At 38.2% G+C, this 12,670-nt stretch overlaps 2 protein-coding genes across 2 annotated transcripts; one reads left to right on the forward strand and one right to left on the reverse strand.

Moving 5' to 3' along the window:
* The first annotated feature begins 1,117 nt into the window (after positions 1 to 1,117).
* Positions 1,118 to 6,466, forward strand: LOC121985571 (sucrose synthase 2). Its single transcript, XM_042539107.1, has 16 exons — positions 1,118 to 1,275; positions 2,279 to 2,410; positions 2,591 to 2,720; positions 2,788 to 2,939; positions 3,009 to 3,204; positions 3,496 to 3,614; positions 3,734 to 3,950; positions 4,026 to 4,121; positions 4,202 to 4,375; positions 4,463 to 4,579; positions 4,666 to 4,832; positions 4,916 to 5,140; positions 5,216 to 5,534; positions 5,627 to 5,871; positions 5,965 to 6,103; positions 6,191 to 6,466. The coding sequence occupies exons 2-16, from the start codon at positions 2,313 to 2,315 to the stop codon at positions 6,245 to 6,247; spliced, it is 2,451 nt and encodes an 816-aa protein (XP_042395041.1). The 5' UTR covers positions 1,118 to 1,275; positions 2,279 to 2,312; the 3' UTR covers positions 6,248 to 6,466.
* Positions 6,467 to 8,243: 1,777 nt separating this feature from the next.
* Positions 8,244 to 12,413, reverse strand: LOC121985572 (translation initiation factor eIF-2B subunit alpha-like). The gene is made up of 5 exons (XM_042539109.1): positions 11,961 to 12,413; positions 9,293 to 9,445; positions 9,077 to 9,218; positions 8,745 to 8,986; positions 8,244 to 8,608 (listed from the first exon to the last, which is right to left on the reverse strand). Exons 1-5 carry the CDS (start codon positions 12,375 to 12,377, stop codon positions 8,402 to 8,404), a joined length of 1,161 nt encoding a protein of 386 aa, XP_042395043.1. The 5' UTR covers positions 12,378 to 12,413; the 3' UTR covers positions 8,244 to 8,401.
* Between the last annotated feature and the right edge of the window lie 257 nt (positions 12,414 to 12,670).

Below are 12,670 nucleotides of genomic sequence, written 5' to 3' on the forward strand. Positions count from 1 at the left end.
AACAACTAGAGAGCAGATCCTTTTATCCATAAATTATGGATCAGGAGATGATTCATTACATGAGGACTTTTGATTTGGATGAACCTCATTTTTAAATAGGTAGGATCCATCTAAATCAAGGGTCTTCATCAATGGACCATCCCCAGAGGATCTCAAAAGACAATTATACAATAGGTATTTGATAATTTTTGTACGTTGTAATATCTATCTCTAATAATACTATAAATAAGAATATTTTCAGGATAAGATACATGATGGGATACTTTTTGATTTTTTTTTTTTAAAAGGTCCTTCGACGATTTATATAATTTAGAGCATCATTTTAATTTTGACCAAAAATTTTGATGAATGGAGGAGAACGTAAATGTAGCATTTTCCAAGTCTAAAATATAAATTCTTCCTTGATATTCCTTAAGTATTAATTGTAATTTGATTTAATAATTTATATATAATATGAGATAGGTCAGTGGGCCCCGCCCTTCGTTAATCTTATCCAGTTGGTACTCATTAAATTATCCGCCACGCGTGATTTATGCTTTCACGGTCTCACGTGCTGCGCCTGTGACGCTGCTGCAAATCCCTCAATTATTTTTCTTCCTTGAGTTTTAAAATTATTTTCTTTTTTTCCCACTGAAAAGAAAAATAAAATAAAATTCAAAAATAATTTTAATTATAATTACTCAGTAATTATATTATTTAATCTAAAAGTTAAAAGGGTATTTTAAGACTCTTTATGATGATAAATAAATAAATAAATAAAATGTGTAATTAACGTTTAAGAAAAATAAGGACAGTCTTTTGTTTATTTTTTAATTAATCGTGAAGATCGAGAAACCCAACATAGGAATATTCTACTTAAAAGGCATCTAATTGGTATCTTAACCAGCAATTTTTATTTATTTTTAAATACCAAAAATGCTCAAAGTCAGTGCTTTTATAGCTACCGTAAGAAAAATTTACGGTGGGAGGGAGAAGAAAAACCAGGCCAACGCAGCGCATTGACGGCAGAGCGGTTTGGTTGAAGAAATCGAGAACAGCGAGGCGACACCCAACATTTTTTTCTTCTATTAAACAAAGGCAATGGTGGGCCTCGATCCGACTATAAAATGGGCACCAGAGGTGAGCGCTCCTCACCCATCCATCCCAACTCCGTTCAGTCCGTTTTCTTGACTGCGTTGCGTTTTTTCCTTTTTTTGTTTCCCCTGTTTTCTTTGGTTCCTCCGTCGCTCATTTGGTCTTTTCCAGTTTTGAGCTTTCGAGCTCAGCAGGAACAAGGTAAAGCCCTCACCTTGCACGTCCGAAGCATAGATCTGGCTGTTGCTGCAGAATGCGGCGGCGATGCTGCGTGAACGTTTTATTGCATAAAGTTCTAACTTTGGACTTAATTTCTGGCCGCAAAATCCAATTTTTATAATACCCAACTCACCTGTGTGGAGAGTTCTCTTGGTTGCCATTTGTTTTAAAAAATTTTTGGGTAGATCTTGCTGGGAGTTACAAGCATCATAATAGAAAAGTGGGTTTAGGTAGGGTTTTAAGTTTTGATTTGCTATAGCGGTAGTTCGTATGGAAGTGAGTAATATTTCAGGTAAAGTCTCTGCTTTTCTTCTCATGCTCGAGTTGGATCTGCTGTGCTGTTTGGCAACATCCTGGCAGAATTTCCTAAAAATTTTCAAACATTAGGAGAACTTTTTCATTCAACTTCGCTACTATCTTGCAGATCCAGTAGCAGGGCTTCTTACTTCCTAGTTATGCTTTTTATTTGAGAATTTTATCTGCACCACAAACATAACAAGAGGCAAGATCCTCCCACTTCATCATTTGTGTTTGTAATATTCTTTAGATTTTACTTTATAGATGCTTCTGGGTTTCTGTCTGTGGGAGATCTATGTGATTACCTAGCCATGCATTTGATCAGTTGAACTCACACTTCGTACTACAGATATCTGTTATTTTATTTTATCGTCTTAAATTATCTTATCCAACCTTTCAGATATTTTCTGTGTCTGATAATAGATCTAGTTTGGTAGTTTGCTAATTCTTGGAATCTGAAACTAGTAATTGTTGAGAGTAGTGGATGGTAAAATGTAATTTTCCTTTTACAACAAAAGTAAAACTCTATCGTTGTACTTTGATAGATCTCTTGTTTTAAGCTGATCTGATCTCCTTGTTACCTTTCTTAGATCCTTCCTTTTTGAGGCAAGTATTTCCTTGAGCCTCTTTGTCTAATGCAGTGACCTGATAGATGTTCCCGGATTTCCTTGTTTTTGTTGCTGTATAGGCTCTTTGAAACTTGAAAGAGAGCATCCATAGCAATGGCTGAACGCAGCTTGACCCGGGCTCACAGTGTTAGGGAGCGCATTGGGGGCTCCCTTTCTTCCCAGCCCAATGAACTGGTGGCTCTTTTCTCAAGGTTCATAACCATCTTACTTCTATTCTCTTGTTCCTTGAAAAATATGAACTGAAATATCAAACATGTATGTCAAACTTTGTTTTTTCTGTTTCATGGCTTATCAACATGAGAATATCCTGTTCCACTCAGTGCTTTTGTTCAGGACTATTTCCAATATCTGATTACGATTTCATCTGCTAGGTTTATTAACCAAGGTAAGGGTATGCTGCAACCTCACCAGTTGTTGGCTGAGTATGAAGCTACCTTTTCTGAGGCAGATAAAGAAAAGCTGAAGGATGGAGCCTTTGAGGATGTTATCAAGGCGGCACAGGTACAAGTTAAAACATCAAGTTTCTTGCCATCCAGGTTCTCATGACAGCATGTTGCCTTTAACGCAGGAAGCCATTGTCATTCCTCCATGGGTTGCTTTGGCAATTCGACCAAGGCCTGGAGTCTGGGAATATGTTCGGGTCAATATCACTGAACTCGCTGTGGAAGAGTTGACAGTTCCTGAGTACCTGCATTTCAAGGAGGAGCTTGTTGAGGGAAGGTGGGTGAATCTGAGATTGATATCAGTTTCCCTCTTTGAGAAACTGATTTGAATTTTGTTCCTTTTCAGCCCACAGAACAACAACTTCACGCTGGAGTTGGACTTTGAGCCCTTCAACGCCTCGTTTCCCCGTCCCTCGCTATCAAAATCCATTGGTAATGGAGTGCAGTTCCTCAACCGGCATCTCTCTTCAAAGTTGTTCCAAGACAAAGAAAGCTTGTACCCCTTGCTTAATTTCCTCAGGAAGCATAACTACAAGGGCATGGTAAGTACTTGATTCTCTAGATCAATAATGATTATACATGTGTAGAATTTTTCCTCAAGTAATTGTAGAATGAATTTTTACCATTGTCGAAGATCTGTTGCATAAACATAAATATTTTTATTGCAACCTTGTGCTTTTAGATGCATTAATCAAGAAGCTTAGTTAAGATGGCCATATTTATCTACTGTAAGATTAGTTTCTTTGTGTGTTTGACTATGTCGCATGAAGTATAGTATCCTCTTCTGCTGCATCATTTTACTAGTCTTTTTTATATTAATTCTTGCCATGTAGTCTATGATGCTCAACGATCGGATCCAGAGCCTTAGTGCCCTTCGAGCATCATTGAGGAAGGCCGAGCAACATTTGCTGAGTATTCCATCGGACACACCCTACTCTGAGTTTCACCACAGGTGAATGATAAGAATATATATTGGCTATCAAAATATGTAGTGTAGATACTATGCTATGAAATTCAAAGACCAATATTAGAATTCCATTTGATCCATTGTTTCTTAATTCACTCTTTTAGATTTCAAGAGCTTGGGTTGGAAAAAGGTTGGGGTGACACTGCTCAGCGTGTATATGAGACCATTCACCTTCTACTTGATCTTCTCGAGGCCCCTGATCCAACCACCTTGGAAACTTTCCTGGGAACAATTCCGATGATGTTCAATGTCGTGATTCTTTCTCCACATGGTTACTTTGCCCAGGCTAATGTTTTGGGCTACCCCGACACTGGTGGTCAGGTATTGATTTAATCCCGGACAATATATATATTTGCATCAAGTTAAATTTGTTTCTTACGGTAGTGACAATTGCAGGTTGTCTACATTTTGGATCAAGTTCGTGCTTTAGAAAATGAGATGCTTCTCAGAATCAAGCGTCAGGGCCTAGATATCACACCTCGAATTCTAATTGTAAGAACTGGAATGAATGAAATGGGCAAACTCTCGTGCCTTAGAGCCTGCCTTACAATTATGTCATTGGGATAATACAGGTTAGCAGATTGCTTCCAGATGCAGTGGGCACAACTTGTGGGCAGAGGCTGGAAAAGGTCCTCGGAACCGAGCATACTCATATTCTTCGTGTACCATTCAGAACTGAGAACGGAATAGTCCGCAAATGGATCTCCCGCTTTGAAGTATGGCCTTACCTTGAAACATATACTGAGGTAAGCTTAATTGCATTATCTTTGTTCATGGGGTCTTCTTTGCTAAATTTGTTTGGAAGGTTTATATATCTTATCTATTTCTTGTAGGATGTTGCAAATGAGTTGGCTGGAGAGCTGCAAGCCACCCCGGATCTAATCATCGGAAACTACAGTGATGGAAATCTAGTGTCCACTTTGCTTGCACATAAATTGGGAGTAACCCAGGTGAACTTTTCTTCATCGGCATCTGCATAGCTAGTGGTTCATCAATAAGCTAATGCCTTAGTAATGCTCATTCTTTTCTCATGCAGTGCACTATCGCCCATGCTTTGGAGAAAACGAAGTACCCAAACTCGGACATCTATTGGAAGAAGTTTGAGGATCAGTATCATTTCTCTTGCCAATTCACTGCTGATTTGATCGCTATGAATCATGCTGACTTTATCATCACTAGCACCTTCCAGGAAATTGCTGGAAGGTAATACTCAGGCTGATCAACATTCTGATTATACCTTTCTTTATGCGATCTTAATCAAATTCTGTAACGTTATCTGATTTCAGCAAGGATACTGTGGGGCAGTATGAGTCTCACACTGCATTTACTCTCCCAGGACTCTACCGAGTTGTTCATGGAATCGATGTATTCGATCCAAAGTTCAACATTGTCTCTCCCGGTGCCGATTTGTCCATTTACTTCCCATACACTGAGAAGCACAAGAGACTCACTTCCCTGCACCCTGAAATTGAGGAGTTGCTGTTCAATCCAGTAGATAACACGGAGCACAAGTAATCATTTCTTCCTTCCTGTATGTTTTCCTTTATCGTTTTATTGGCTTGGTGATTACCTTGAGAAATTTGCAGAGGTGTGCTGAAGGACACCAAGAAGCCGATTATCTTCTCCATGGCACGGTTGGATAGGGTGAAGAACTTAACAGGTCTGGTTGAATTCTATGGCCGGAGCGAGCGTTTGAAGGAGCTGGCAAACCTTGTAGTGGTTTGTGGAGACCATGGAAAGGAATCAAAGGATCTTGAAGAGCAAGCAGAATTCAAGAAAATGTACAGCTTCATTGAGAAGTACAATCTGACCGGACATTTCAGATGGATCTCTGCCCAGATGAATCGGGTTCGCAATGGCGAGCTCTACCGTTACATTGCCGATACTGGAGGAGTTTTTGTTCAAGTACTTATCTTCATTGCCTATCAATGCCCAATCTTTTTGTTTGTTAGAGAAATTTTACTAACGTGTTACCTTTTGTTTTGCTATTACGTTAGCCTGCCTTCTATGAAGCCTTTGGGCTCACTGTCGTTGAGTCAATGACCTGTGGTTTGCCGACATTCGCAACTGTGCATGGAGGACCCGGAGAAATTATAGTAGATGGGGTTTCTGGCTTCCACATTGATCCTTATCAGGGTGACAAAGCTGCTGAAATTGTTGTGAACTTTTTTGATAAGTGCAAGGAAGACCCAACCTACTGGGATAAAATCTCTGTTGGGGGGCTGAAGAGAATTGAAGAGAAGTAAGAACCCTTTCTCTTTGTGATGCTTCCTTTCATGATTCGATACGGAAAAAGGGGTTTGTGACTGTTATCTAACACACTTGAATAAAATAGGTATACCTGGAAGCTTTACTCTGAGAGGTTGATGACACTCACTGGAGTTTATGGTTTCTGGAAGTACGTCTCTAATCTGGAAAGGCGCGAGACTCGCCGTTACCTGGAGATGTTCTATGCCCTCAAATATCGCCAACTGGTAAATTCAAACCACAATTACACTTGTCCTACTACCTCCATTTTTGTAATTTCTACTAATATTTGCGCTCTCTGTCGCCATTTTCAGGCTGATTCTGTTCCTCTAGCAGTAGAAGGAGAAGCTTCTGTTAATGGTGCCAAGTAGATGGAGATTCAGCAGGAAGCTTGATTGGTGCAATGACCTGTTTCTTTTGCGAATGATATTTCAGAGGAAGAGGCGTTTGTCACTCCTTATTTCAATTTATGAGAGCTGCTTATCGATTCAAAAATTTGGTGTGCTTGATATTTAGTGTTTGCTGTGTTCTGTAACCTTGACGTTCCATGTTATTCTGCAATAAGATCAAAAGCTTCCTTTTCCTTGAAATCTATATCATTCCATAAACAAGAACATGCAGCCAACTAAGCACTTTAGTTAGACATCGATTGATCCTGAACTTGAGTCAGTGATCTTATCTGAAACTGGTTTAATTATCATTGCATATTGACTAACAATTTTATTTTGTGAATGGTGGAGAGTGAATTGCGGCATTAGCCATTGACTATTCCATAATAAAAGTAAAGCCTTGTTCGGCCAGTTCTGACTAGACTGCTAAAAGCCAAGATGTGTATTCATGCAGATGTGACATGCCAATAATCCCTTCAGTGAAGAGAAAAAAAAAAAATCTTCCTCTTATATTACTTTATCTATTTATCATCAATTTGCTAACTTTACCTTCATTATCTATTTATCATCATCAAAAATTTGTATTAATAGTTAATAGTCATTCCTTATTTACTTTTTTTCATGTTGACCTAGTCCAATAGTTGATGTGCTGATGGTGAAAGAATCCTCTTTTATCCCATGTGGCCTGGTCTGGAGCTCACTCACATGCTTTCTTTAGTCTGTACCAGAGTCCTCAGGATCTTTTCATTTGTCAGCATAACCTGTATTTATCTTCCTCTATATTCATAAGATCGATTCTGAAAGAACCGCTGCATGTGACGATTCCATATTTTTTTTTTTTTTGGGTAATCTACCAGAGTCCTCAGGATCTTTTCCATTTGTGGCAGCAAAACCAGTGTAGATTGTGCACGATTAAAATAGCTAAAGTGCAGATCAGTGTGCAGACGAAAGCATAATTGTTAGCCAGTAGTACCTGGAAAAAGCCAACTACAAAGGCAGACATTCAACATTTTAAATATTCTCTCTCATGGCCTCCAGAGGGCAGGTGGCCGACAAGGTAGCGTACAAGTCAAGAACAGATAAAGAAGCAAAGAGAGATTTGGAGTCAGATAAGGTTAAAATGGTTTCAAGATCCGCCTCGCTTGACTTTGAGAAGAGATGAAACTATACTAATTATTGTGGTAACACTATTAAAGATGATAGCATAAAAGATTACAAGCAACATCACAGCGAACAGACAAGAAATAAATAACAGTGACGGTGACAGAGTACGAACTATTGCGACTATCTCGGCTAAGATTCATATTGATTGCCGGATTCCCCACAAGGTGTGATGGGCTACATTGCGGGGTGGTTTTTTTTCTCGTGCGTACTCCTCTGAGGTAGCTTTACTATTTATCAGCACTAGCTTTAGGCACGCTTGCATTGCCAACATGTGAATGTAGTCAGAGTTTTACAAGGAAATGTGATGTAGATCTCTGAAGCAATTCCAATTGCATGTTCGTGTATTTTCAGACGATGTGGATGCCAATGCCAAGCCGGTGGAAGATCGATCCCAGTATCAGCAGATTTTACATTAAGCCAAGTGTTAGTTTAAGTAATTGTAAATGAAGTAGTTAATATTAATACTGAAATTTATTTCTCATGAGTCAAATATAGTAGTTGTTTATTATGGACTGTGTTCTAAGGTGAATTCAAGAGATAACTTATTTTGTTTAGATAAAGTTACATATTTTACTCATCGCCCTGAACCCCCAAGTTTAATTTACACCATCAAATTCTATTTTTTTAATTAAAAGTTTAAAAAGGATATTATGAAACTTGTAGCTACAGGTTACACAAATAAAAGAATAAACAAATAAAAGAATAAAAGTCCAATGCGTAAACTGTACTCGGTCACAGGGAACGATAGGAGTAATCAATTCAACATATGGAACAGCATATTTTTAAGAGAAATAATCTTGAAGAACAGCATGCAAAACTAAAGGATCGCTAACTCTTGGTATATCGATTCAACAAAACACGAAGACTACAAAATTTGTTGTTTCAACAACTTCACAATGTATATATTAGTTCCTATGGCTTCAATATGCTTGAAGTAAAAACAGCTGTAATAACTTGCTCAAATGATAAGTTTTAGAGGTAGAGTTGAATCAGCTCATCACTAACCACGGATGGAGTAAGAACACCAAGGTCAGTGAACAGCAGCGTGAGGAACTGAGGTGGTGTGTAATCCCTTGCTGATGTTTCAACTTTAACATCAGGTGGAACAGGAACGCCAAAGTCTATCGGTCGAAGTGCAGTTTCAAGATCTTTTTGGTCCAATGGATACAAACGTGCAAACTGCAAAACGATTCATATCTAAGAAATAGCAAAATTGCAATAGCAAATGATGCCAAAATCCTTAGTTTGGTGCCAATCTCCAGTTTGATATCTAACGGAATGAGATCAAAGAAAGAGGTGATCCATATAAGAGTACCTTGTAACTTTCGGCAGCCACATAAACAGGCTTGTTCATGCTGTGAGCCACAAGTGCAGTTTGATATGTCCCCATCATGTTAATTATGCCTCCACTTTCAACCACCCCATCAGCTCCAACAAAAACCATGTCAACCTCATCCATTGTGTACGCCACTGCAGAATCAAGCAGAAGCTTTACTGGAATGTCCAGCGCTGCAAGTTCCTTCGACAACCTTAGTCCTGTCCTATCAGGTCTTCCCTCTAAAACAGAAAGAAAATGTCAACATTCTTTTGCTGAAGACCATGCTTCCAAAGAAAGAACAGTCGGAAAGCTTTATTCATGATAAAAACCTGTGCAAAAGACTTTGAATAGTTTTTTATTTGATGCTGCAAGCTTAAGCACTTCCAATACTACTCTTGAAAAACCATGAACCAAAATTGTGCAACCATCAAATATAAATTCCTGAGCAAGCATTGCAATTGTGCGGCGAGCCTGGAAAAAATCCATGTCAGTAATTGTTTACATGGTGCAAGAGTAAGAACATGAACCACAGAACAGTTGTGTACTTTCATGGAGATCTCTCCAAACTTTTCTCCACGCTCAATCAACCGAAGCTTTGCAGCATAAAAGTTCTCATATTCTAGAGCAGAAGTTCGAGTTACATAGCGCATGAACAGATCACAACCAGCTGACAATGATATAGAAGTTGTGTCCCATGACTGAAAAAGAAATGTGAATGTTTAAAGTAAGAACAAAGATAGGCCAATTTACCAAATAAACAATAATAAAATCAATTTTTCACCAAGCAGATCTAAGGATCTTAATTTTCTAGATGCTATGAGAAAAGGATAAGGTTACAAGATCATGTTCAAAACATATAAATTTTGTAGCTAGCTGATTTGCTCAGTTAGAAATGGAACTGTAAGCCATAAACGGTTATCCAAAAATATTGTAAACAATATGATTCTACATGGAGGTTAATGCAGATATAATCCAACTATCATAAACATCGGTGTTCTAAAAATCGGCCAAAGCGGCAGCCAATGGCACCAAAACATGCTAGTCGGCCAGCTTAGGCGGCCTTCGCCTAGGCGGGATTAGACTGTCCTAGGCACCGACTAAGAGTCGTCTAGGCACGGTGGAAATAGTGCAGGGTTTTCATAATTTTTTTTAGTTTGGGCTTTTAAATTTAAAGCCTAAATAAAAAAAAAAAACAGAAATGTAACATTTGTTTTTGTATTGGCCTTAGGTTTTATAAGCCCTAAACTTTGGTACAATAAGAAAATTGATTTGTTGGCTTGCCCTAGCGGTTAGAATTAAACTTCATCTTCATCGTACTAAGTAACCAAAACTAGAGAAATCAGAGCAAATGAAGAAGCCCACATTGATGAGAAATCAAAGAGTTAAAAAGCGGGAGAAATCGATTTAAAGAAAAATTTGTTGTTTGATCTTTCCTCAACCGAGCGACTTGGAAGTGATTGAATTGAAGGTTGGTCAAAGCTTCATCCTTTGGAAACATCATTTCATCAGACAACCCCAAAGAAGCTCTAGAGTGAGAGAGCTTCACGAGGATAATTTTACATCCAAAGAAGAAGAGGAGGATCACAATGATGATATTAAGTTCGTGTTTGATGAAGAACAAGTTGTTGAAAATTTTGGAGAAGTAGAATAAATTTGTGATATTTTATTAGTTGTGCAATTTTGAACTCATTTTAAATTTGATGTTATTGTACTAAGTTATAGAATGTGATTTATTATGTAATTTATGTTGAAATTGTGGAATCTGCCTAGCGACGCCTAGTCCCCACCTAAGTGGCCTAGACACTAGATGCTAGACTGACGCCCGACTAGAGCCTAGCGAATTTTAGAACCTTGCTAAACATTTAGGGCAGACAACTAGTTGTTCTTCTATTACCAAAATAATTTCATGAGCAGTATAAAAAACAAGCACATATACGTGTAGTAATTGATAAGATTCTGATTTTTGGTCATCCAAGATTTATTAATACATACATAAAAAGTGTTCTGGAGAGACGCCACCATCATGAAGGATTTCACATCTCGTCTTTAACCAAAATAATTCCTATTAACTCATTAAATTCAGGAAATGGGCATTTGGTACAGGTGAAAATAAGGTGGATTAACAATTAGGTCACGGGAGCATAATATTATTGTGATGTTGCAGTTCAACCATACTGTTGATTCAAAAGCAGCATGTTTTATTTGGTTAACATAATCACACATGTGGTGAAAATTTCTAGGTAAACAAAATGTTTGATCATATAAGCTCCTTACATACACCAGATCTGTGTCTGGAAGTTTATAAAGTCACAAGGAAGAAATTTACACAATTAAGACTAGGAAATGAAAAGAATGAATTAAACAATAAAGGAAAAAAGAGTACTAGAGTTCTGTCCTTCAAAAAGCTTTATTACTTTCCTTCAATAAAACAATTAATCTATCCTTGTTAAATGGAAAAAGGAAACTATAATCACCAAACCTGAAGGACATAACTGCTAAATGGGACCTTGCTGTGTGTTATTAACTGATAAAGTATGAAGTATACTAGCAACACGATGTTGCTATTTGCTAGTGTGACTCTTGAAGATCCATGCTTTATGATCACTTTGTAAAAGATATAATTACTATACTGAGGCAAAATTAAAAATTGGGTTGTTTGCATGATAACTTACAAAGCAAAGAAACACATATAATGTTGTTAAACGAGTCAACAATTAGACAATTAGAACAGGTCATGTTAGCACCACAAGATAATATCAGGTTATTAATCGTCTAAGTGGACACCTGAACCAAACAAATTATCAGGATCAAATGGACCAGACCATCTTTATATTTGTAGGCCTTATAAACAGATTTTATTGATTAAGTTGATCGAGTGATAGATGCACAAAAGCCCAAGAAAAGAGGAATGACAAAGCTACTGATAGGGTAGCAGAAATCTCTGATCTGACAAGATTTCCAAACTAGTAGCAAACACAACTTCATAAATAGTACTGAACAAAATATGGGTATCAGCAAGATAACAAGTGAAGTAACATGCAGCAAGTATCGAAAAGGTAGGATCTTCAAGAAATATAATGACCCCACCGATCATAGTTGACAAATGCTTCAAAGAATTTTTTACCGCGAAACCCTAAATCGAGTTACAAAGAATTGAGCGACGCTTTCGTACAAACCAACAAAAGATAAGCCACATATTTGAAAAGAGCAAACCTTCAACGTGTCGGAGGCCTTATTGAGTTCAATCTCCAGCTCCATCATGGTCGTAGCCTCGCTGGAGCGGATGACAGCGGAGAGGGCCATGATGGCGGCGACGGCTTCCGCCAGGTCCGGCTTCTTCCGCCAGTGGTTGAATTCGTCAATGACGCTGAAAGGAATGGAGGAGGAGGAGGATGAGGCAGGTGGCCTGCCCAACGAGAGGAACGCATCGCGGTCGACAGCGGCCTCGGCCTGGGCCAGCCAGTCGCTGCTGACGACGGCGTGGTGGTCCGCCCGCGTCTGGTAGTAGGCGGAGACGCCGCTGCCACCCGAACTAGGGTTAGGGTTGGCGTCCGTGGTGGCGGTGGCGGAGTCGGGGTAGAAGCGTTGGCGCTCCTCAAGAAGGAAGGAAGCCGATCGCCCCCACATCATTTCTCCCTCGCCCGACCAATGACGTTATCTACTTATATAAATTTGATATGCATACAATGTCCAACGATTGGTGGGCTGATATGGTTGTGTCTGATATAATTTCATATTAAATTCAATGTGAATGTTTTTGATGATTTTTTTATTTTATATATTAATATTTATAAAAAATAAAAATAAATAATAAATATCAAACTTTTTTATCATAATTTATAGAAACTAAAATGAATATAATTGTTATCAGTAAATTTTAACTAATGTTATTCATATGTTATTAAAATATAATATCTATTTTT

The sequence above is a fragment of the Zingiber officinale genome, chromosome 5B, assembly GCF_018446385.1.
Source record: "Zingiber officinale cultivar Zhangliang chromosome 5B, Zo_v1.1, whole genome shotgun sequence".
Taxonomy (NCBI): Eukaryota; Viridiplantae; Streptophyta; class Magnoliopsida; order Zingiberales; family Zingiberaceae; genus Zingiber; species Zingiber officinale.